This window comes from Salvelinus sp. IW2-2015, linkage group LG4q.1:29 (genome assembly GCF_002910315.2).
Source record: "Salvelinus sp. IW2-2015 linkage group LG4q.1:29, ASM291031v2, whole genome shotgun sequence".
Lineage (NCBI taxonomy): Eukaryota > Metazoa > Chordata > Actinopteri > Salmoniformes > Salmonidae > Salvelinus > Salvelinus sp. IW2-2015.
Window position 1 is genome coordinate 56,099,074 of NC_036842.1, and position 22,475 is coordinate 56,121,548.

The 22,475-nt window shown below is 42.6% G+C and overlaps 1 protein-coding gene across 3 annotated transcripts in view; it reads left to right on the forward strand.

Moving 5' to 3' along the window:
• Nucleotides 1-19,894, forward strand: part of LOC111962195 (voltage-dependent calcium channel subunit alpha-2/delta-4) — an 85,025-nt gene extending 65,131 nt beyond the window's left edge. For 2 of the 3 annotated variants that reach the window (XM_023985085.2, XM_023985087.2), the window contains 8 exons: nucleotides 13,841-13,911; nucleotides 14,017-14,092; nucleotides 14,522-14,574; nucleotides 14,670-14,725; nucleotides 15,061-15,081; nucleotides 15,199-15,316; nucleotides 15,491-15,689; nucleotides 19,183-19,894. In XM_023985085.2, coding sequence (XP_023840853.1) covers nucleotides 13,841-13,911; nucleotides 14,017-14,092; nucleotides 14,522-14,574; nucleotides 14,670-14,725; nucleotides 15,061-15,081; nucleotides 15,199-15,316; nucleotides 15,491-15,689; nucleotides 19,183-19,272 — 684 coding nt within the window. In that variant the 3' untranslated portion in view covers nucleotides 19,273-19,894. The remainder of the gene's footprint in view (nucleotides 1-13,840; nucleotides 13,912-14,016; nucleotides 14,093-14,521; nucleotides 14,575-14,669; nucleotides 14,726-15,060; nucleotides 15,082-15,198; nucleotides 15,317-15,490; nucleotides 15,690-19,182) is intronic. The other variant, XM_023985086.2, reaches the window with a different exon arrangement.
• The last annotated feature ends 2,581 nt before the right edge of the window (nucleotides 19,895-22,475 follow it).

Consider the following 22,475-nt stretch of genomic DNA (forward strand, 5'->3'; position numbering starts at 1 on the left):
AAGCGCGAACCACTGCTTTTACAGGCAAGGTGACGGAAGCATGGACCGATAACCAACGTGTGCTATTCTACTCCGCAAGGCAATCAAACAGCTTAAGTCTTCAGTACAGAGACAAAATCGAGTCGAATTCAACAGCTCAGAACAAGAGGTATGTGGAGGGTCTAAGTCAATTCACCGGATTACAAAAGAAAACAGCACCGTCCGCGGACCAGGATGTCTTATGCTCCGACAGGCTAAACACTTGTTTGGCGCTCTTGGGCAATACAGTGCACTGACACGGCCCCCTACCAAAAACTGCGGGCTCTCCTTCACTGCAGCCGAGGTGAGTAAACAATTTAAACGTAGTTAACCCGTGCGCAAGGCTGAGGCCCAGAAACGGCATCTTCCAGCCGCGTCCTCCAGAGGCATGCGCAGACCAGCATGGCGTGGTGTGTTTTACGGACCATAATTCAATCAATCCTTATCCAGTCTTGCTGTTCCACATATTGTTCAAGAGGGCAACCAATTGTTCCTGTTCCCAAGAAAGCTAAGAGTAACTGAGCTAAACGCACTACCGCCCGTAGCACTCACTTCCTCATCAATGAAGTGCTTTGAGAAGACTAGTCAAGGACCATTCGACCTCCCCCTACCGTACACCAAGACCCCAACCTCCAATTTGCTTTACCGACCCAATAGGTCACGCGACGCAATCGAACCAACTAACACACTGCCCGTAAACCCATTGGACAAGAGGACATCCCATGTGGAATGCTGTTCATCGTTACAGCTCAGCAATCTTTACACCTAGTACCCTCAAAACTCGTCATCAGCTCGAGACCCTGGTCTCTACCCCACCCTGTGCAACTGGTCCTGGATTCCTGACGGGCCGCCCCCAGTGGTAGAGGGTAGGTGAACAACATTCTCACCCCGCTGCATCCTCAACAACTGGGCCCCACAAGGTGCGTTCTGAGCCCTCTTCCTGTACTCCCTGTTCACCCGACTGCGTGGCCATGCACGGCTCCAATCAATCATAGAGTTTGCGGATGACACTACAGTGGTGGCTTGATCCACCAACAAGACGAGACGGCCTACGGGAGGAGGTGAGCGGCCCTCGAGAGTGTCGGTGTCAGAGAAAATAACCTTCATATTCAACGTCAACAAAAACAAAGGAGAATGATTGTGGACTTCAGAAAAGCAAAGAAGGGAGCACCCCCCTATCCACATCGACGGGTCAGTAGTGGAGAGTGAAAGTTCTTAAGTTGCCATCGGCTTGTACACATCACGGACAAACTGAATTGGTTCCACCCACACAGCACAGCCGCTTGTGAAGAAGCGCGCAGCGCCTTTCAACCTCAGCGAAGGCTGAAAGAAATTCGGCTATGGTCACCAAAGCACCTCACTAACTTCACAGATGCACAACACGAGAGCATTCCTGTCGGGCTGATATCACCGCTGTTGTACGGAATGCTGCCCACAACCGATCAGGCTCTTAGATGGATAAGTGAAGGTTGCGAACGCAATCACCGAGGGCAAACTACTGCCTTCCAGGACCACCTACACCACCGATGTCACAGAAAGGCCATAAAGCAATCAAGGAACAAACCAACCCAAAGCCACTGCCTGTTCACCCCGCTTATCATTCCAGAAGGCAGAAGGTCAGTGACAGGTGCATCAAAGCAGGGACGGAGACTGAAAAACACTATCTATCTCAAGGCATCAGACTGTTAAACAGCACCATAAATTAGCAGGGCCTGCCAACATACTGACTCAACTCCAGCACCTTTAAAAAATGGGAATTGATGGAATATGTTAAAAATGTACCACTGCCACTTTAAGCAATGCTTATACATGTTTACTAACTTAACATTACCCATTCATATGTATTATATGTTACTCATAATACTCATCTACTGCATCTTGCCATCCTTATATGCAATACATGTACACTAGCCAACTTTTAAACTATGCCACTTTATGTTACATATACCCTACATACTCATCTCATAACGTATATACCGATTACTCGTATACACATCACTGCAATCTGCATGCCGTTGTCACACCACCATTCATCTATCTTAGATGTACATATATCTTTCCCTTCACACTTGTGTGTGTGTAGTAGTAGTACGTGTGGAATTCGGTAGTGTTAGATTACTGTATGGTTAATTTGCATTGTCGGAACTATGAAAGCACAAGCATTTTCGTACACTCGCATTAAATCTGCCTAACCATCGTGTTATGTGACTAATAAAATTATGATTTTGATTTGATTTTGATCATACACCACCATCCTTAACACCGCCATCCTAACACCCCATCCTAACACACCATCATACACACCATCCTACACCGCCATCCTAAACCACCATCCTAACACCACCCATCCAATACACACATCCTAACACCATCTAACACCACCTCCTAACACCCACCATCTACTAACCCATCCTACACCGCCATTCCTCAACACCACATCCTACACCCCATCATCACGACCAACCACATCCTCACCACCTCCTAACACCGCCACTCCTAACAACACACCATCCTAACACCACCATCCTAACACCGCCATCCTAACACCACCATCCTAACACCACCATCCTTAACACCACCATCCTAACACCACATCCTAACAACCACCATCCTAACACGCCATCATACCAGTGAAATTCTAAAGTAACCCCTCATCTGTACATTAGTACATATATGGGTTTGTTATATAACGATTTGCACCATAATAACATGTTTAGCCTTTGATAAGCAGATCAGCAGATCAGGGATCAGCAGATCAGGGGAGGGATCATTTATATATCACGATCTGGTCGGTTGACCATGTAAATACACATAAGGTCAGGTGATTGCATCTTAACACTCTTCCTAAGGGCGGGTTAAGTGCTGGTAGCTTTAGCAACAAGAACGAGACGAGGGGGAGAGATCGAGAGAGAGAGATGAGAGAGCAATCAGAAGAGGAGACGAGAGAGAGAGAGAGAGAGAGAGAGAGAGAGAGATACGAGAGAGAGCAGAGAGAGAGAGAGAGAGAGAGAAGAGAGAGAGGAGAGAGCAACTCGAGAGGCGACCGAGAGAGAGAGAGAGGCACATTGCGCTGCAGAAAGTAGGTAGCAGGCCAAAACAACATCTGGAGCACTCATAGGATTTGAGAACACTTATGGTCCTAATCCCTCTTAGACGCATTAGCAGAGACTGACTAACTGGGGCTAAAGGCACCAAACGGCCTGCGCCACCTCATCACTTGACTTCACTGTAGAAAGGCCTTGACTGGAACAACCACATTACTGAGCATTAGAATAGTGTGGTGGAAATGGGCAAGGAACATAAAGTGTTTATAAATTAACATAGCAGTGTGCTGGGTATGCGGCGGCCTGTACATCTTAGTATACATTTGAAGACTACAACAGTGAGTGAGGGCCTATAAGACCCTATTATACTGCACAATATAGTAGGGAGTCAGTGTGGTACCTTATCACATGTATGTAATGGCCTAGGATTACCACGGCCCTGTGAGAAGAACGAATGCAGATGGGATTACCACAGAGCCCACCGCTGCACTGTGCTGCACTGCACTCACTCGTTAACTCCCATACAGACAGACGCTAAGGGCATCTGTCTGTCACTGACTGACTGGAGGTGGTGATGGTGGCCCATCACGCGCAGTATGGTCAGTGATGGGCTGCAGCTTAAAGCCCAAGCTGCTGCCCCATGCAGCCAGGGTCCCAACAGCAGCCCCAGATGTGCAGGTCCAGCGGGCTCCGCTAAGGGAAGATGAGGCTCGCCCTGTATGGATCTGGATCTTGACCCCTATAGCCTGTCACGGCGTCGGTCACGTAGGCTACCGGGGACTCGTTCGTGGGATCTATTTTGTCCTTGTTCGATTGACCATGGCCTCTTACCACTTGTAATAGGGAGACCTTTTGGGTTGAGGAGGAGCGCGGGCTGGAGGAGAGTGCACAAACACACAAACACGTAGGCTGAACACACACACACAAATGCACACACACACACCACATCTTGTTTACCCAAGCAGTTCCTCCTGTATAAGAATTCCTCAAATTCAGGTCAGTTGTGAAGAGTTTTTTTTATGTCCCAATACCTTGGCATCGGGTCTATGAATTGACATTTAAAACAACATTTGACACTTGAATATGTTTGTTTCAATTTAAGCTATTATAAAAAACACTTGCTACAAAAATAATGCTCAATACACTGAGTGTACAAAACATTAAGAACAGGACATAGACTGACCAGGTGAAAGCTATGATCCCTTGTTGATGTCACTTGTTAAATCCATTTCAATCAGTGTAGATGAAGGGGAGGAGACAGGTTAAAGAAGGATTTTTAAGCCTTGAGACAATTGAGACATTGATTGCCATTCAGAGAGTGAATGGGCAAGACAAAACATGCCAGTGCCTTTGAACGGGGTATGGTAGTAGGTGCCTGGTGTACCGGTTTGTGTCAAGAACTGCAATGCTGCTGGGTTTTCATGCTCAATCGTTTTCCATGTGTATCAAGAATGGTCCACCACACAAAGGACATCCAGCCAACTTGACACAACTGTGGGAAGTATTGGAGTCAACATGGGTCAGCATCCCTGTGGAACGCTTTCAACACCTTGTAGAGTCCATGCCCTGACGAATTGAGGATGTTCTGAGGGCAAAAGGTGTGTGTATGTGTGTGTGTGTGGGGGGGGGGGGGGTTGTTATGTCATAATATCAAGGTTCAGATGGAACTGCAAACTGTATTGTTAGGAGATCTGAAAAACCACGAGTCAATGGGGAATATTGTTATACTCTTGGGTAAAGTATTTATTTTTATGGGAATATCGGTAGAAATTTTACAAATAGGGAGGTTCAGGAACCCTCGTAAAGTATAATAGTAAAATGGAGGGATGTCTTGCAAAAGGAAATAGCAAAGGGCATTATACTGGGAAAGATTAGTTAATCTGTGGACATCGGAGGGTTGGAGTTAAAATCAGAATGAATAATGGATTGGCCACTGTGGGTGAAAATCCTGCACTTGAAGGAGAAAAGTATAATTATTTAGGAATTGTAGGGTAGGGATAGTAGGGTAGGGGGGAAAATATATATAGAAAAAACATTAATAAGGGGGATTAGAAATGATGCAAACAATTAAATTGATAGAACCTACAATCAATCTGCAATATTAAACCCTCTTAAGCTGACAGTCCCCGAAATCTGGCACTAGAATTACTTAAACAAATATTTTATTGATTTCCAACCGTTTTATACATCAGAAGACAGAAATCCAGACCTTCCTAAAACCATGTAAAGGTCCTTAGTCGATTCAACTTTTATTTGCCCCCCCTCTTGTGGTCTGCTGCATCATTACATCGATTTATGTCACTTCACTGCGACATCACGTCAAAGGGGCGGTCCTTAGAAAAACATTTATCCAGCTCGACTGCGTCATGGCACAGACATGGCAAAGCAATTGCTGGGATTTGTCTCGAATAGGTAGATCTAAATGCATAACTTCCATAGCTCTACTATAAATAATGCGACCTACACTCTTCCTAAAATAAGTAAAGTAATAATTTTGTGTGGAAGTCGCACATTTTCTTTTACGTCACATTGCATATGCTCAGAACGACAAAATTGAGCCCTTTACATAGCCCTTCTCAATAGGAGGGACACACACTGTTTAAATTGCCCATTTAATGTTGATTTAGACGTTCATAAATTTAACATTTATCACTAATGTCATGATATGTTTGGTAAAGTAATAAAGAATGTGAAATGTTTTGGGTAGATGTTCCTAAAACAGATTGTAACTATATACGGACATATTATAAAGTATGAAAAGGCTTATTCATTCACTATTTATTTGTATTTTATCATATCATCATATTTGTATGTTTTATTATACTTTTATTGTATACTACATCATATGGGTTGAAAAGTGTTTTTTTCTCAGACATAAATGAACAATTCAAAGTGAAAGCCAAAGGTCATAGCTTTCTAGGGGGGAAGCACTACTACATGAATAAAATATTGCCCTCTTGCTAGATTGATGACTACAGCCATAGTCAATCAGTGCAAAACAGCTGTCAGCTCAACTTTAAAGCTGATCTACTCATAAAAGTACTCTTGCTGCAATCTCTGCCAGTCCCCGGTGAAATAAAACAGTCACTAACATTAAGGCTACTCAGGCCAAACCAAGGATGAAGTATTTACATTTTCCCTTTTAATTGCATATGTTTATGTCTCAGTAAGGCACTAAAGCAAACCTTAGTAAGCAGACAGTATGATTTAGTGCTACCCCGTAACATTTTGCTGAGGTTAGGACTTTGATAAAGTTATGTGGAAACACCAAGAGTATCCCTCCCTTTTTATTCCGAGAGAGGRATTGGGCTGAGGCAGAGCTCTAAATATTTAATCATCGGAGATATGGAAGCAGTGATGACTTCAAGAAATGGGTCATACATAACTTCTTTAAAATGTACCAAGGTATTTATTTTATTTAACCTTTATTTTATCAGGGAGACATAATGAGACCAAAGTCTATTTTATAGATGAGTCCTAAATTACAGAAAATACACATCAAAATACAACTACAAAATGCAAGCAGAAAGAAAAACACAGTCATAAAAAACAAACACGTTCATCAGTAATAAGGTCCTCAATCAGCTTTCTGAATCGCCCTAGAGGCACCAGAACATCACATTTAAGAACATTTTGAAGATTGTTCCACAAATAAGGTGCAAGAAACGCTGATTTACGTAACTCAGTACAGACCAAAGGAGTTTCCAGAGTTAACTATACCTGAGACCAGGTGTGGTAACTCGTATGTCTAAAGTTTAATAATGATGTTATGTACAGTGAGACTTTTTGTAAAAGGGCTTTATAAATGAAAGCAATGTATCAACCTAAGTGACATCAAAGAGAGAATCCAGTGATGATTGTTCAAACTGGCGCCCGTAAATAAAGTGCAGTGCACTAGGATACACTGCATATAATGGTTTTAATGAAGTAGCAGCTGCGTTTATATAGATGATGTTGCCGTAGTCCAGGGCCGATAGGAACGTCAACTGAATAATCTGCATTCTACTATTTAGCGAGAGGCAGGACCTATTTCTATAGAAGAAGCACATTTCTATTCTCAGCTTCTGAACTATCTAATGTATATGCTTTTTAAAAGAGATTTTCAGCTATACAAATGCCCAGATATTTGTAAGCAGGGACATGATCAAYATGGACACCATCCAAAGTACATACAGGGCATTCGGAAAGTATTCAGACCCCTTCACTTTTTCCACATTTTGTTACTCAGTACTTTGTTGTGGAAGCACCTTTGGCAGCAATTACAGCCTCGAGTCTTCTTGGGTATGACACTTCAAGGTTGGCACACCTGTATTTGGGTAGATTCTCCCATTCTTCTCTGCAGATCCTCTCAAGCTCTGTCAGGTTGGATGGGGAGCATCGCTGGACAGCAATTTTCAGGTCTTTCCAGAAATGTTTGATCGGGTTTAAGTCCGGGCTCTGGCTGGGCCACTCAAGGACATTCAGAGAGGTGTCCTGAAGCCACTCCTGCRTTGTCTTGGCTGTGTGCCTAGGGTCATTGTCCTGTTGGAAGGTGAACTTTCGCCCCCAGTCTGCGATCCTGAGTGCTCTGGAGTAGGTTTTCATCAAGGATCTCTCATTGCTCTGTTAATCTTTCCCTCAACCCTGACTCGTCTCCCAGTCCGTTTCCACTGAAAAATATCCCCACAGCATGATGCTTCCACCAACTTGCTTCACCGTAGGGATGGTATTGGACAGGTGATGAGCTTTGCTGGGTTCTCCAGACGTGACACTTGGCATTCAGGCTAAAGACTTCAATCTTGGTTTCATCAGACCAGTGAATCTTGTTTCTCATGGACTGAGAGTCCTTCAGGTGCCTTTTGGCAAACATCAAGCGGGCTGTCATGTGCCTTTTACTGAGAAGTGGCTTCCGTCTGGCCACTCTACCATAAAAGCCTGATTGGTGGAGAGCTGCAGAGATGGTTGTCCTTCTGGAAGGTTATCCCATCTCCACAGACGAACTCTGGAGCTCTTTAAAAGTGGCCATCGGGTACTTGGTCAACTCCCTGACCAAGGCCCTTCTCCCCCGATTGCTCAGTTCTAGGAAGAGTCTTGAAGGTTCCAAACTTCTTCCATTTAACAATGATGGAGGTCACTGTGTTCTTGGGACCTTCAATGCTGGAGAACATTTTTGGTGCCCTTCCCCAGATCTGTGCCTCGACACAATCCTGTCTCGGAGCTCTACGGACAATTCCTTCGACCTCATGGTTTTTGCTCTGACATGCATTGTCAACTGTGGGACCTTATATAGACAGGTGTGTGCCTTTCCAAATCATGTCGAATCAATTGAATTTACCACAGGTGGACTCCAATCAAGTTGCAGAAACATCTCAAGGATGGTCATTGGAAACAGGATGCACCTGAGCTCAATTTCGAGTCTCAAAGCAACGGGTCTGAATACTTAATTTYTTTATACATTACCAGTCAAACGTTTGGACACACCTACTAATTTCAGCGTCTTTCTTTCTTTTCACTATTTTCTACATTGTAGAATAATTTGTGGAATTTCTTTCCTTCTTAATGCGTTTGAGACATCCATTGTGTACAAAGTAGGGGTGGTATATAGAAGATACCCCTATTTGGTAAAGTCCATATTATGGCAAGAACAGCTCAAATAAGCAAAAAGAAACGACAGTCCATCATTACTTTTAGACATGAAGGTCAGTCAATACTTTGAACGTTTCTTCAAGGGCAGTCGCAAAAACCATCAAGCGCTGTGATGAAACTGGCTCTCATGAGGACCGCCACAGGAAAGGAAGACTCAGAGTTACCTCTGCTGCAGAGGATTAGTTCATTAGAGCTAACTGCACCTCAGATTGCAGCCCAAATAAATGCTTCACAGAGTTCAAGTAACAGACACATCTCAACATCAACTGTTCAGAGGAGACTGCGTGAATCAGGCCTTCATGGTCCATTTCTGCAAAGAAACCACTACCAAAGGACACCAATAAGAAGAGGAGACTTGCTTGGGCCAAGAAACATGAGCTATGGACATTAGACCGGTGGAAATCTGTTCTTTGGTGTGATGAGTCCAAATTTTAGATTTTTGTTTCCAACCGCTGTGTCTTTGTGAGACGCAGAGTAGGTGAACGGATGATCTCTGCATGTGTGGTTCCCACCATGAAACATGGAAGAGGAGGTGTGATGGTGCTTTGCTGGTGACACTGTCAGTGATTTATTTAGAATTCAAGTCATACTTAACCAGCATGGCTACCACAGCATTCTGCAGTGATACGCCATCCCATCTGGTTTGCCCTTAGTGGGTCTATCATTTGGGTAATTTTTCAACACATCTCCAAGCTGTGTAAGGGCTATTTGACCAAGAAGGAGAGTGAAGGAGTGCTGCATCAGATGACCTGGCCTCCACAATCACCCGACCTCAACCCAATTGAGATGGTTTGGGATGAGTTTGGACCGCAGAGTGAAGGAAGAACAGCCAACAAGCCCTCAGCATATGTGGGAACTCCTTCAAGACTGTTGGAAAAGCAGTCCAGGTGAAACTGGTTGAGAACATGCCAAGAGTGTTCTAAGCTGTCATCAAGGCAGAGGGTGACTACTTTTAAGAATCTCAAATATGTTTTGATTTGTTTAACACTTTTTTTGGTTACTACATGATTCCATATGTGTTAGTTCAAAGTTTTGATGTCTTCACTATTATTCTACAATGTAGAAAATACAAAAAATAAAGAAAAACCCTTGATTAGGTGTCCAAACKTTTGACTGGTACTGTATATAAATTAGCAAACATTTCTAAAAACATGTTTTTTCATTATGGGGTATTGTATTTTTGTATCTTGATGAGGATTTTTTCAAATCAATTTTAGAATAAGGCTGTAAAGTAACAAAATGTGGAAAAACTGAAAGGGTCTGAATATTTTTCAAATGTACTGTATACTTAAATCATCAGTTATTTTTTATGTGTTCTAGAGAACAACATATACTTAGTTTTACCTTACCTTCAATACTAATTTCAGGTCAATAACATTTTTCTGTTATACAATGAAAGCACAGTTCAGAAAGAGCCTGGTCAACCGTGGGGGCAATAGCATACACAACAGTATCATTGGCATATATTGTTAATGTAAACAGTAAAAAGTACAGGACCTAGAATCGACTCCTGCGGGACACCTTTTGTAATATCCAGGAAACCTGATTTAACACCATCTGTAGTTACACATTGAGTTTTATCTGTCAAGTACATTTTAAACCAGTTACATGCAGCCTGGTCGAGACCAATTGAGGAAAGCCTGAGTGATCAACAGTATCAAAAGCCTTTGACAGGTCAATGAAGAGGGCAGCACAATGTTGCCTTTTATCCATACAGTTAACAACATAATTTATAACTATGGATGCAGCAAAGATAGTGCTATGACCTGGTCTAAAACCCGACTGATGTACATTTATGTAGAATACATTTCAAAGATAAGAAAGATCATAGCTGAGAATTAATCAAGGATTCTAATAATTTAGCTAGGCAAGAAAGTTTAGAAATAGGGCGATAATTACTTAGGTCACAAGGGCCGCCACCTTTGTGAAGGGGGAGTACATGGGCCGCGTTCCAAACCTTAGGGATAGTACCAGATATAATCATCAGGTTAAAAATATGGGTTAATGATTCAGCATTCAGGGAGGCAGAGAGCTGCAGCAAAAATGGATCATGCACATAAGCCCCAGTGGATTTTTATACCTCAGTCTTAAGCAAGGCATCTAGCACAKCACAGATAGCAAATTGTTGAAATGAAAACAAAGATTCACTAGAAGTTGACGKGTTAACCGTCAAGTCAGCTAGAGGCTTGCAGAGAGAAGAGCAGTCGATTGACTGCCCAGCATCAATTAAACCACTGTTTCTCTGAAATAAAAAGCCTGCCGAGATAAAACTCTGATTAAAAGCATCACTTATCCCATTCTTCTCAGGTATGATACCAGAGTCAGAAAGAACTGCAGGGAAGAAGAGGAATTTGTACACCTCAATGCAAATACTATTTTCTCAAATTTAGARGGATCACCAGCAGAGTCCGAGATGTAGCTTGATTTAGCTTTCTTAATCGAGATAGTATATCGGTATAGGGCAGCTGCTAGCCTAGTGGTTAGAGCGTTGGGCCAGTAACCAAAAGGTCACTGATTCAAATACCTGCTGATGTGCAGGTAAGGCAAGGCACTTAACCTTCATTTGCTCCAGGGGCGCCATACAACTATGGCTGACCCTGTAAAACAACACGTTTCACTGCACCTATCCGGTGAATGTGACAATAAAACATTTTATTTTATTTTACTAGACCATGACTAAGCRGAAACAAAGTCTAGATGCTGACTACACAACATGTAGTATGTCTGTAATAGATTTGATAAAGGACACTGTTTTGGAACTGCATTGGATTCCCATAATTTGATGGATGCGTTGTTTACAATGCTTTCCACCGAAACGTTGTTGCAGTTTTATTTCACAGCATTTCTGACAGGTAAATAGAGCGTCAAGTTCCATTCCGAACTCTGGCCTCGGTGACCGAAGTTCACGCTTGGCAAACACACACACACTCAGCAAACACTGAATCGCTTAAAAAAGCCACTGGGAAATGATTTTCCTCTTCTCCCCTTCTCCCTGTGATTGAAATAAAGTGTCAGCCGCAGTTAGAGAGAAACGGGAGGAGGAGTGAGGATGACTTGTAAACTTGGACAGTGTTGCTAAAACAAAGTGGCCTTGAATAATTCAGGTGAACAGAGATGTGCTACGGTAAGACAAGAAAGACAGAGGAAAGAGAGAGGGAAGTGTATACTGTACTTTAGGTTAGCCTCTCTCTGTCATATTGAATAAGCTGTGACACTCATTCACAGACAACAGTACTCTAACATGACATGAACATACAGTACATGATAGTAACAGGTAAATACATAGAGTAGAGGTACAGGATACAAGATGGAGATAACTGAAAGGAAAGTTTACCCATTTTGAGTGTTATATTGTTTTTGTGCATCTCTGAGTGATGTTCTATCGATTCATGAGTATCTGAGTTATTGGCGTTTAAGCAGGCAGAAATTCGGCCGGTATGACGTAGCACCGTGATAAAGTCGCTCTCACTACACTGGAAGTTAATAGGAATAGACTTTTAGATTTTGAAAATGTCTCTCATACATGTCAGATTTMAATACTAGCCGATATCAAAACTCTGGAGGATGTCTTCTCTCAAATGAGCCATTGATCATATGTTTGTGATAGTCCTACCTCGAAAAATGTCTAGCACATTTTTTCAATTGTCTGCCTCTTTAGTCCAAGGTGCATTACGTGGTGCTGTTGCCAGAGATATTATACAAAGGAGATAGAAATCCAATGAATAAAGGAACTTACAATGCCTCACCCAGCAGACTGTCGACCAATTGCGTTCACATTGTCATGTTGCGTCACGCGGTTGCTAAGCTAATCGTCTCAAAGTCAGTGCACATGTTGAGAAACATGGCTATTTTTTCTCCAAACTACATAATGTCACCATTCCAAAGTTATACGATACTACAGATAGTAAGTGAATTATCTCACGTCTTGGAAAACATTTGTAATGTTTTACTTCTTGTTGACGGAATTCGTGCTAATGTTTGGTTTTTGAGCAGTTAGCGCCCAATAGACTCCCATTCACTCCTTGAAGGAGAGCGCTGCTTGTCCCTAAATTGCCCAGAATTCACCGCGCTGTCCATTGACGTAGCATGGGCAACGTTTCCCATCTCCTCAAAAGTATATCTCCGGTTGCGAACGTTAGACTCCACTCTGTGCGGCACATCGACCTACAGGTTGAACATGGTGATATTATAGACTCCCAAATTAATAGTACAGTTTGTTTGGGCCATTCTACAGCTAACTAGCTACGTTACATGCTGATATTGTCTTTGGTATTACTGTGTGTAGCTAAGTTTGCTAGCTAGCTAGGCTACCAGCCCATAGAGACAGCATTGCATTGTGGATTTTGTTGACTTGAGCTGCAACAGATTYCCACAACGATTTTCCATGTTGCTAACAATCATAATTTTAAGCCAAAATGAAACATTTGTTTTTACAAAAAATATTGTTCTCACATATTTGTGTTAATTAAAGGAATGAGTGGTTTTGGGTCCAATGCAGAMWTTTTTTTAAATCTCAATTTCAAATCATTTCTCGGYAACAATTAAGTACCTTACAGTAATTGTTTTCAATTAAAATGGTCAAAAAGMAACAAAACAGCTAATTATCAAAGAGGAATTTCTCAAGCAAGAATTTTGCTAGTACTGTCTGGGAGTGGTCTGAGAGTGGGGTGGGGAAAACTGAAAACTAGCTGTTATTGACATAGAGGTTAAGAACTCTCTTTCTTATTGGTCTATTAACTAATTCATCTACTGGTGATGTCACCAGGCAGGCCAAAACTCCATCCCACCAWAACAACTGAAATTTCGGGCGATGCTTTCAAACAGCTCTTACACCAAAAGTGCATTATCATAATTCTCAAAATTTCACAGTATTATTCCAACCTCATAGTATGGAAATATATTTAAAACTGAGGAAAATCACATTGACTGCAATGGGCCTTTAAGCCATTAGGATCCAATAGATGATGTTCACGTTGGGTCATGCTGACTATAAAACATGTGGAAGTGCTTACTAACAGCYTACTGACTGCTTACTAACAGGGCAGCTTTCATAAAGTAAGATACAGAATGCCTTTTTGGTGTAACAGAATCTCCTTGCATAATGATAAAGCTCTGGGGTGACTTAGATCTTGATATTGTCGTCGTCACTACAGGTCGGACGTTTCTTCGGGGAAGTGGACGGGTCTGTGATGACAGCGTTGATCAAGTCAGGCATGTTCAAGCAGTAAGAGAAGCTACATTATGTGGTACATATTATACCATTGATTGAACCTATTGCGCAATGTTATCTAACCCCTGACTACCTAATTGTTGTGTGTTTGTGCAACAGGGTGTCGCTGTATGACTACCAGGGTATGTGTAGATCAGGACACAGTCATTCCAGTAGTGCTCGGCCTCTGCTCAGTGTAAGTCATGCCATATGAGCATGTTTATCAATTGCTCAACCATGAAGAAGGCACTACAAGTCGAAACATTGGATGCGTTTACCCATTCAATTGTTAGGAGCATATATACAGTATGTGACTTCATTTACTGATCTTGAATCAATTGCTCACTGACAATAATAAATATCGTTATCAAGGTTAACAAAAATTCAGCAAATCATGAACATTAATTCTAAATGGTCTACAAATGGCTTATGATGCAAGTCATTATAAAATCTCATCTGCTGATTGAATAATATGGTAACTTAGCAGATGCTCTCTTCTTGCTCTCTTTCACCTGACTTACCTGTAGTTTTCTTCTCTCTCTCTCTCTGTCTCTCTCTGTTTCTCTCTCTGTCTGTCTCTCTGTCTCTCTCTCTCTCACCGTATCTCCATCTCTCCTTCCTATAGCCTTTCTACGGCCTTGCGGCAGTGATCAAATGGTTCTTTTCTCACATGTTGATGTAAGTATGAGATGCACTTTTTGGGCTGATTTTGGGAGAAATTCATTGGTTTTTTAAAACTTTATTTTCTCTCCAACAACTCTACTTCTGTACAGGTTCTTAATGGAGTTCAACTTCTGTGGGTTGTGGCACTCGGATTACATCGTAGACGGTAAGTTATGCTCTTAATACTTTATGTGACAAAAGCCATCGCAAAGAGGATGTTTGCATGCATACCTGTGACGGGAGAGTCACTTTCAAATGAATACATGTTTGTGCTTTCATATACCCTTGATGAATCATCCTGCAGTTTTMATACCATGTCTGAATGTCTTTGTCTCATTCACATGTCATTGTCTCTCATCCAAATGCTGTCTCCCATCCCATTTTCTCACCCATGGTCATCATTTGACTGTATGCCGCTCCCATTGCCATGTTCATCTGTCTGTGGTCCATCGTGAACGGTGCCCCATCCATCTCCTCTCCACTGTGATTCCCAACACACAGCCAAGGCTGGCTACCATACATGTGAGTAGGCGGGTGCCTGTAGATGTGGGCGGGTGTACGCACTGTATGTGTGTGAGTGTGTATGCACTTYTTTGAATCAAACAAAAATTACATTCACGCTGACTTTATCCTCGTTAGCCCATAAAGCCAAGAAGGTTGACGCGCTGCAGCCGTGCGACACAGAGTATCCTGGCTTCGTGTACGATTCCTCCATCAGAGAGACCAACAGCCTCATCAAATGTGGCCGTTGTCAGAAGTAAGAACCTCCATCTCAGACAACCAAGTCCACTGTGGGGGTGCCCTCTTATGGCCATGACACCTACCTGCAATTATCTGAACTGAGCCTTTTGTATTCCCGAATGCAACTGAATCGTGTTCAACTGACCTTGTGTTCCAGAATGTAACGTTAACGGAATGTGTTGTGTTCCAGGATGTTTGTGGTGCAGGCGGTTCCTGAAAGTAACCTGGTGTTGATGGTGGTCCAGGCGGACTGTGACTGCTCCCGCCAGTACTCCTCCATCACACTGGAGCCCAAGGAGGTCAAATACAATGCATCAGTCAAGTGTAACAGGATGAAATCTCAGAAAGTCCGCCGGCGCCCAAACTCCTGTCACGCCTATCATCCTAAGGTCAGCCCTCTTCCCTCCTCATTGTGTAATTGTGTAATATTGAGTTGATTACTGTCATTGACTACAGGGTTAGCATAGCAGGCATGTTGAAATTAAAATAGGGAAGTGTTTGTTACATTTAAATGGTATGCGATTCACAAAGATGCATAGTCAAAGTAGATGAATGTGTCAATCAATATAAAGCAGTATACTCAAAGGTTCTTGAGTTTTTTTTTGTCAGGGGTAAGGGTGATATGTGTAAAAAAAGAAAAAGAAATGTGCCTATCAGGAGAGGTTCTTTACTGCTGTGATGGTTGTGAAGATTTTACAGTACACTACAGGCAACTGGTTGCACTGAAAGTACGGTAAACAACAACAACTTACTGAAGGGTTGTACCAGTTTAAGTGGTTGATGGTTATGTTGTCAAAGTTTGAGCACCTCCATTAATAGGGTCAGTTCTGCGATCTATGTAAGAGAATGTGACAATAAAGAGTTGCACTGTTAAAAAGTTACTGTGCATTTCACAGTAACTTAATAGCAGTTAGTTGCCTGGAAGTTGCTGTGCATTTTGCAGTCCCTAACTGGCATCCAGCTGTAAGTAAGTTAATGTAAAATTCACTGTAACTTTACAAGATATAGCTTAACATTAGTTGACAACTACTAAGATTATTAGTGATGAGCACACTTGGGACTCAGCCTTGGTTGACAGAAAACGGACCTTGCTGCCACACCATCAGGTTAGTGAGCATGACAGAGATCAGCCATAGTAAGTAACTGTGAATTTTACAATAACTACGTGCAGCAAGTTGACAGTATATTATTGAAAAATAAACATGAACTTCCTGTTGACAAACTGCCATTAACTTACTGCAAAATGCACAGTAACCTCTTAACAGTGCAACTCTTGATTGTCAAAAGCTCTTACAAAGTCTGTAGAACTGGGAGTGGACARATTAGGTGCTCAACCTTCATCAACACAAGATAAAATCACTTAAAGRGGCAGTACAGTCAAAAACATAATTAACCTGTGTTTTATATGTATTTCCACACTATGAGGTTGAAATAATTATTATGATAATGCACTTTTAGTGTAAGAGCTGTTTGAAAAGACTGCCTGAAATTTCAGCTTGTTTGGCTGGGTGGGTTTTTTGTTAATAGGTTTAAGTTAATAGACCAATAGCAAAGAGAGTTTGCCCTCCACTCTGTCAAAAATAGCTAGTTTTCAGGTTACACATCCCTCCCATTAGGCTCCTCCAAGTAGGCCCCTCTTCCAGACCACTCCCAGAAAGTYCAAGCAAAATTCTTGCTTGAGAAATTGCCCTTCGCTAGGAAAGCAATTTTTGTTCCTTTTTGACCATTTGAATTAAAAACACAGTAAGGTACTTAATTGTTACCCATAAATCATTTGAAATTGCGATAAAAACAGCAGCATTGCACCTTTAAACTGGTCCACTAACGGCTGGTACAAATACAACATATTTCAGACTATGCCCCCAAATATGCTAATGAGCCCCTACCAGCACATGGCCCCCACCTACATTACAAAGTGATTGTACYTTACATTGAATATAAATTATGTTTTCTACTAGATTTTGCAAGTACCTAATAGTGTGTGCCATAAGCTCATCTGAAGTATCCTATAAGTATAACTACAGAACCTGTCATTGGTTCTACCTGGAACCAGAGGGTTCCTCATGATACGTTTCTATATGGAACTCAAAAGGKTTCCCCTACAGGGACAAATCAAAGGGTTATACATGGCACTCAAAAGGATTCCCCCATAGGGGCAGATGACAGAACCATGGAACCAGAGGGTTCTTCATGAGAGGGTTCTACGTAGAACCCAAATTGGTTCCCTTACAGGGACAAAACAAAGAACCCACCTAAAAATCWAAGAGTTCTACATGGGGCCAACAAAATGTTTCCCCCATAGGGAGAAATGACAGAGGTGTAGATTCAATCAGATCMAGCGTTAACCGGCGATAACAGACAGCTGCATAGCGGATGTTTTGGCGGTGTCAGAGGTACAACTGTGTTGGAGCTTCAAATCTGTGAGCAGCTGCTCTTGCGATCATTGTCACAAAACCCCACCCGCCCCCCACTCATGTTAGAAGTTCAGAACGAGAAAGTGTAGGCTATATAGAAATAATTACGCTCAAATTGAAAAATCATTCAACTAAATAATGAGGAATATGTATATATAATGTGGACACCCCTTCAAATTAGTCGATTTGGCTATTTCAGCCACACCCATGTAGAATGGCCTTACTGAAGAGCTCAGTGACTTTCAACGTTGCACCGTCATAGGATGCCACCTTTCCAACAAGTCAGTTTGTCAAATTTCTGCCCTGCTGGAGCTGCCCCGGACAACTGTAAGTGCTGTTATTGTGAAGTGGAAGCGTCTAGGAGCAACAACGACTCAGCAGCGAAGTGGTAGGCCACACAAGCTCACAGAACGGGACGGCCGAGTGCTGAAGAGTGTAAAAATTGTCTGTCCTCGGTTACAACATTCACTACTGAGTTCCAAACTGCCTCTGGAAACAACGTCTGCACAAGAACTGTTCGTCGGGAGTTTCATGAAATGGGTTTCCATGGCCGAGCAGCCACACACAAGCTTAAGATCCCCATGGGCCATGGCGTTGACAGGAGTGCTGTAAAGCTCACCGCCATTGGACTCTGGGGCAGTAGAAACACATTCTCTGGAGTGATGAATCACGCTTCACCATCTGGCAGTCTGACAGATGAATCTGGGTTTGGCGGACGCCAGAAGAACGCTACCTGCCCGAATGCATAGTGCCAACTGTAAAGTTTGGTGGAGGAGGAATAATGGTTCGGGCTAGGCCCCTTAGTTCTAGTGAAGGGAAATCTTAACCTACAGCATTCTAGACGATTCTGTGCTTTCAACTKTGTGGCAGTTTGGGGAAGGCCCTTTCCTGTTTCAGCATTACAATGCCGCCATGCACAAAGCGAGGTCCATACACAAATGGCTTGTTGAGATCGGTGTGGAAGAACTTGACTGGCCTGCACAGAGCCCTGACCTCAACCCCATTGAAGTCAAGTCTCCGCATCAACGTTCCAAAATCTAGTGGAAAGCCTTCACAGAAGAGTGGAGGCTATTATAGCAGAAAAGGGGGGACCAACTCCATATTAATGCCCATGATTTTGGAATGAGATGTTCGACGAACAGATGTCCACATACTTTTTATCATGTAGTGTACCTTAATCCATCTCTAAAAATACAGTTACTTTTTGTATATTTGCCGTATTTTCACTGCAACCAGTAGCCAGGACTCTTTACAGTGTAATGAAGAACCCTCTGGTTCTAACATTGTAATGAAGAACCATACACATGGCTATTCAAAGGGTTACTCAAATAGCCAATATAAAAATGGTCTGCACAGCCCAACAAAAGGCTTCCCCTACACAGACAAAACATACTAACTAGCAAGTATTTTTTTAACTTGTATTTTAGCAATTCATTTTGAAATGTTCCTATCTTCTTGCTGATTGTAGGAAAATGCCAAGGACTGTGGAGGAGCTTCAGAGATCAGCCTATCGGTGGCCGTCTTCTTGACTTCTCTGGCCACTTCATTGGCCTTCTGAAGATGGACATAACAAGGCTCCACCTCTCTTATGGCCGTTCACATTTCCTTTTTGTATATTTTCTGAAAGACTTTTAACTACATAAAGGACCTACCAACACAGTAGTTAAAGTCAATTCCGGAGCAAGGGCTATTTTCTAGTAAGACTCCTTTTCCCACAATGAGAGAGAAAGAGACTCAACAGTCCAAACAAATGCCACATTTCTATGCTTGGGACTCTTTTGCATGAGCCATGGGATATGAACTTGTGGACATGCGAGGCAATGAGAGACTGTTATTTTCATGGAGACACTAATATAGTAGGACCTACCCTGCCCTCTGCTGGACAATCCATCTGAGTGCAGACTGAAAGACAACCACCCTGACAAACTCACTCAACTGGAGAACTGTTGCCACGTGCAAATCAACAGGAAAATAGAATGTTTGCTTATTTCTGATTTTTATACACAGTAACATTAAGCTGTATTGTATTAAAACTATTTTTTATGTTGAAATGAACTACTGTACCAAAACTGTGTGCTATGAAATAGGAATATTCATATTTTTGTGGTATACTTGATGAACATTTGCAATAAATAATAAATAATGTATGTCATTACATTGGTGTTTAGACCGGGAACATGCTGGTGACCATTCCCTTACCATCAGAACTAAGTCAGAGGCTAGTCTAGTAGACACTACATATAAAAAGTATGTGGACACCCTTTCAAATTAGTAGCTGCCGCTCTTTCAACCACAACCATTGCTGACAGGTGTATAAAATTGGGCACACAGCCACGCAATCTCCATAGACAAATATTGACAGTAGAATGGCCTGTACTGAAGAGCTCTGTCACTTTCAACGTGGCACCCTCATAGGATGCCACCTTCCAAACAAGTCAGTTCGTCAAATTTCAGCCCTGCTAGAGCTTCCCTGGTCAACTGTAAGTGCTGTTATTGTGAAGTGGAAACGTCTAGGAGCAACGAAAACTCAGCCGCAAAGTGGTAGGCCACACAAGTTCACAGAATGGGACCACCTAGTGCTGAAGTGCGTAGCACGTAAAATGTATCTGTCCTTGTCGGTTGCAGCACTCACTACCTAGTTCTAAACTGCCTCTGGAAGCAACTTCAGCACAAGAACTGAGCTTCATGAAAATGGGTGTCCATGGCCGAGCAGCCACACACAAGCCTAAGATCAACATGCGCAATGCTAAGCGTTGGCTGGAGTGGTGTAAAGCTCACTGCCATTGGACTCTGGAGCAGTGGAAACGCGCTCTCTGGAGTGATGAATCATGCTTCTCCATCTGGTCGACAAATCTGGGTTTTGCGGATGCCAGGAGAACGCTACCTGCCCGAATGCATAATGCCAACTGTAAAGTTTGGTAGAGGAGGAATTATGGTCTTTGGCTGTTTTTCATGGTTCGGGCTAGGCCCCTTAGTTCCAGTGAAGGGAAATCTTAACGCTACAGCATACAATGACATTCTAGACGATTCTGTGCTTACAACTTTGTTACAACAGTTTGGGGAATGCCCTTTCCTGTTTCAACATGACAATGCCCCCGTGCACAAAGCGAGGTCCATACAAAAATGGTTTGTCGAGGTCAGTGTGTAAGAACTTGGCTGGCCTGCACAGAGCCCTGACCTCAACCCCATCAAACACCTATGGGATGAATTAGAACGGCGACTGCGAACCAGGCCTAATCGCCCAACATCAGTGCCCAACCTCAATAACGTTCTTGCGGCTGAATGGAAGCAAGTCCCCGCAGCAATGTTCCAACATCTAGTGGAAAGCCTTCCCAGAAGAGGGGAAGCATGGACATCAAAGAGGGCACCAACTCCATATTAATTCCCATGATTTTGGAATGAGATGTTCGACGAGCACGTGTCCACATACTTTTGGTCATGTAGTGTAGTTCATGATACTGGTATGCTTGAAGCTTTACGAAAGCGGGAAACTGTTTAACAACAATGACCTATTGTCAAATGTAAATCAGAAATGTGTCTTTTTGCTGTCTTATTTTATTCCCAACCACTCCAGACAACGCACACACACACACACACACACACACACAAAAGTTGGGAGCAGCAGAGGGTTAGCCACAGAGCAGCGTTAAGGGTTAAGTGCCTTGCTCAATGGCACAACGGCAGTAGGTGGGAACTGAAATTCTTATGCTAGTGGTTATTGGCTCACTTCTGCCAAATTCTTCCCCTGTGAAATCATTACAAGCAGTGACGGATTTAGGTATAGGCGACATGGACAGCCGCCCAGGGCGGCATCTTGCCGGGGGCGGCACGGGGCACCCGCACAAACAATTTCGGAATGGTGACATTTGCGCGATTGGTTTTCTATCGCTCATTTGCACGTCACGTCAATGATATCATGTCACCGTGTGGGACTGTGGGTCAATTAACCTTGTCGGAGTGGGCGCCCTGATTCTAGTTTGTGAGCTAAGCAGGCTACTGCCTGGGAAGGTCTCCCACTCAGAAGTACGAGATGGGGAGGGGGCGGGGGTAGATTGACCTCAGGTCTCCCCACTGGAACCCCGAGGTAGGGAGAGCGGGGGAATCTATCAAATAGCGCACCTCTAACTTTGTACAGTATTAATGCAATTAGTAAAATCAGTGACACAACGGAATGCTACCAAATAAACCACAATTTATTCATAATACCGTGAATATATAGTTYCTGGACATATTGTTGCATTTATTTCTGGTTTGTGCGACATCTTTAAGAATAAAACAAAACCAGTCTGCACACCACCAAAGTTAATTGGTTTAGTCTTGACTCTTGGTTGACAGTGTTGGGGGATGGGTAATGTATTGACACTAGAGTGCCAAATCAACACAAATGCTACATTGTAGCTCGTCCCCTGGCACACGATAACCCTATGCTAACTTCACCAGCTGACAGTGATTATCTTCTGTAACAAATTCTGCATCAGCCTATCAAAGATCTTAGACTTTATAGCCACCAGCCAATGGAATTTCTTAAAATTAGATATTTTTAACCTCCAATTTCAAGGTTTACTTTTGTTCCACTAGGTCTGTAAAGTGTCGTGTCCCTACAATATTGTATGATGCATCCTTGACTAGCCTACTAGATACTAAATTCAAAAGGCACATGTTGACATATATGACAAAATTTGCCTATCCATTTCACACACATTAATGTGATTTGACAGCAATAAAGACGTATGTAAGTTTATATTGGTACAGTAAAATAAA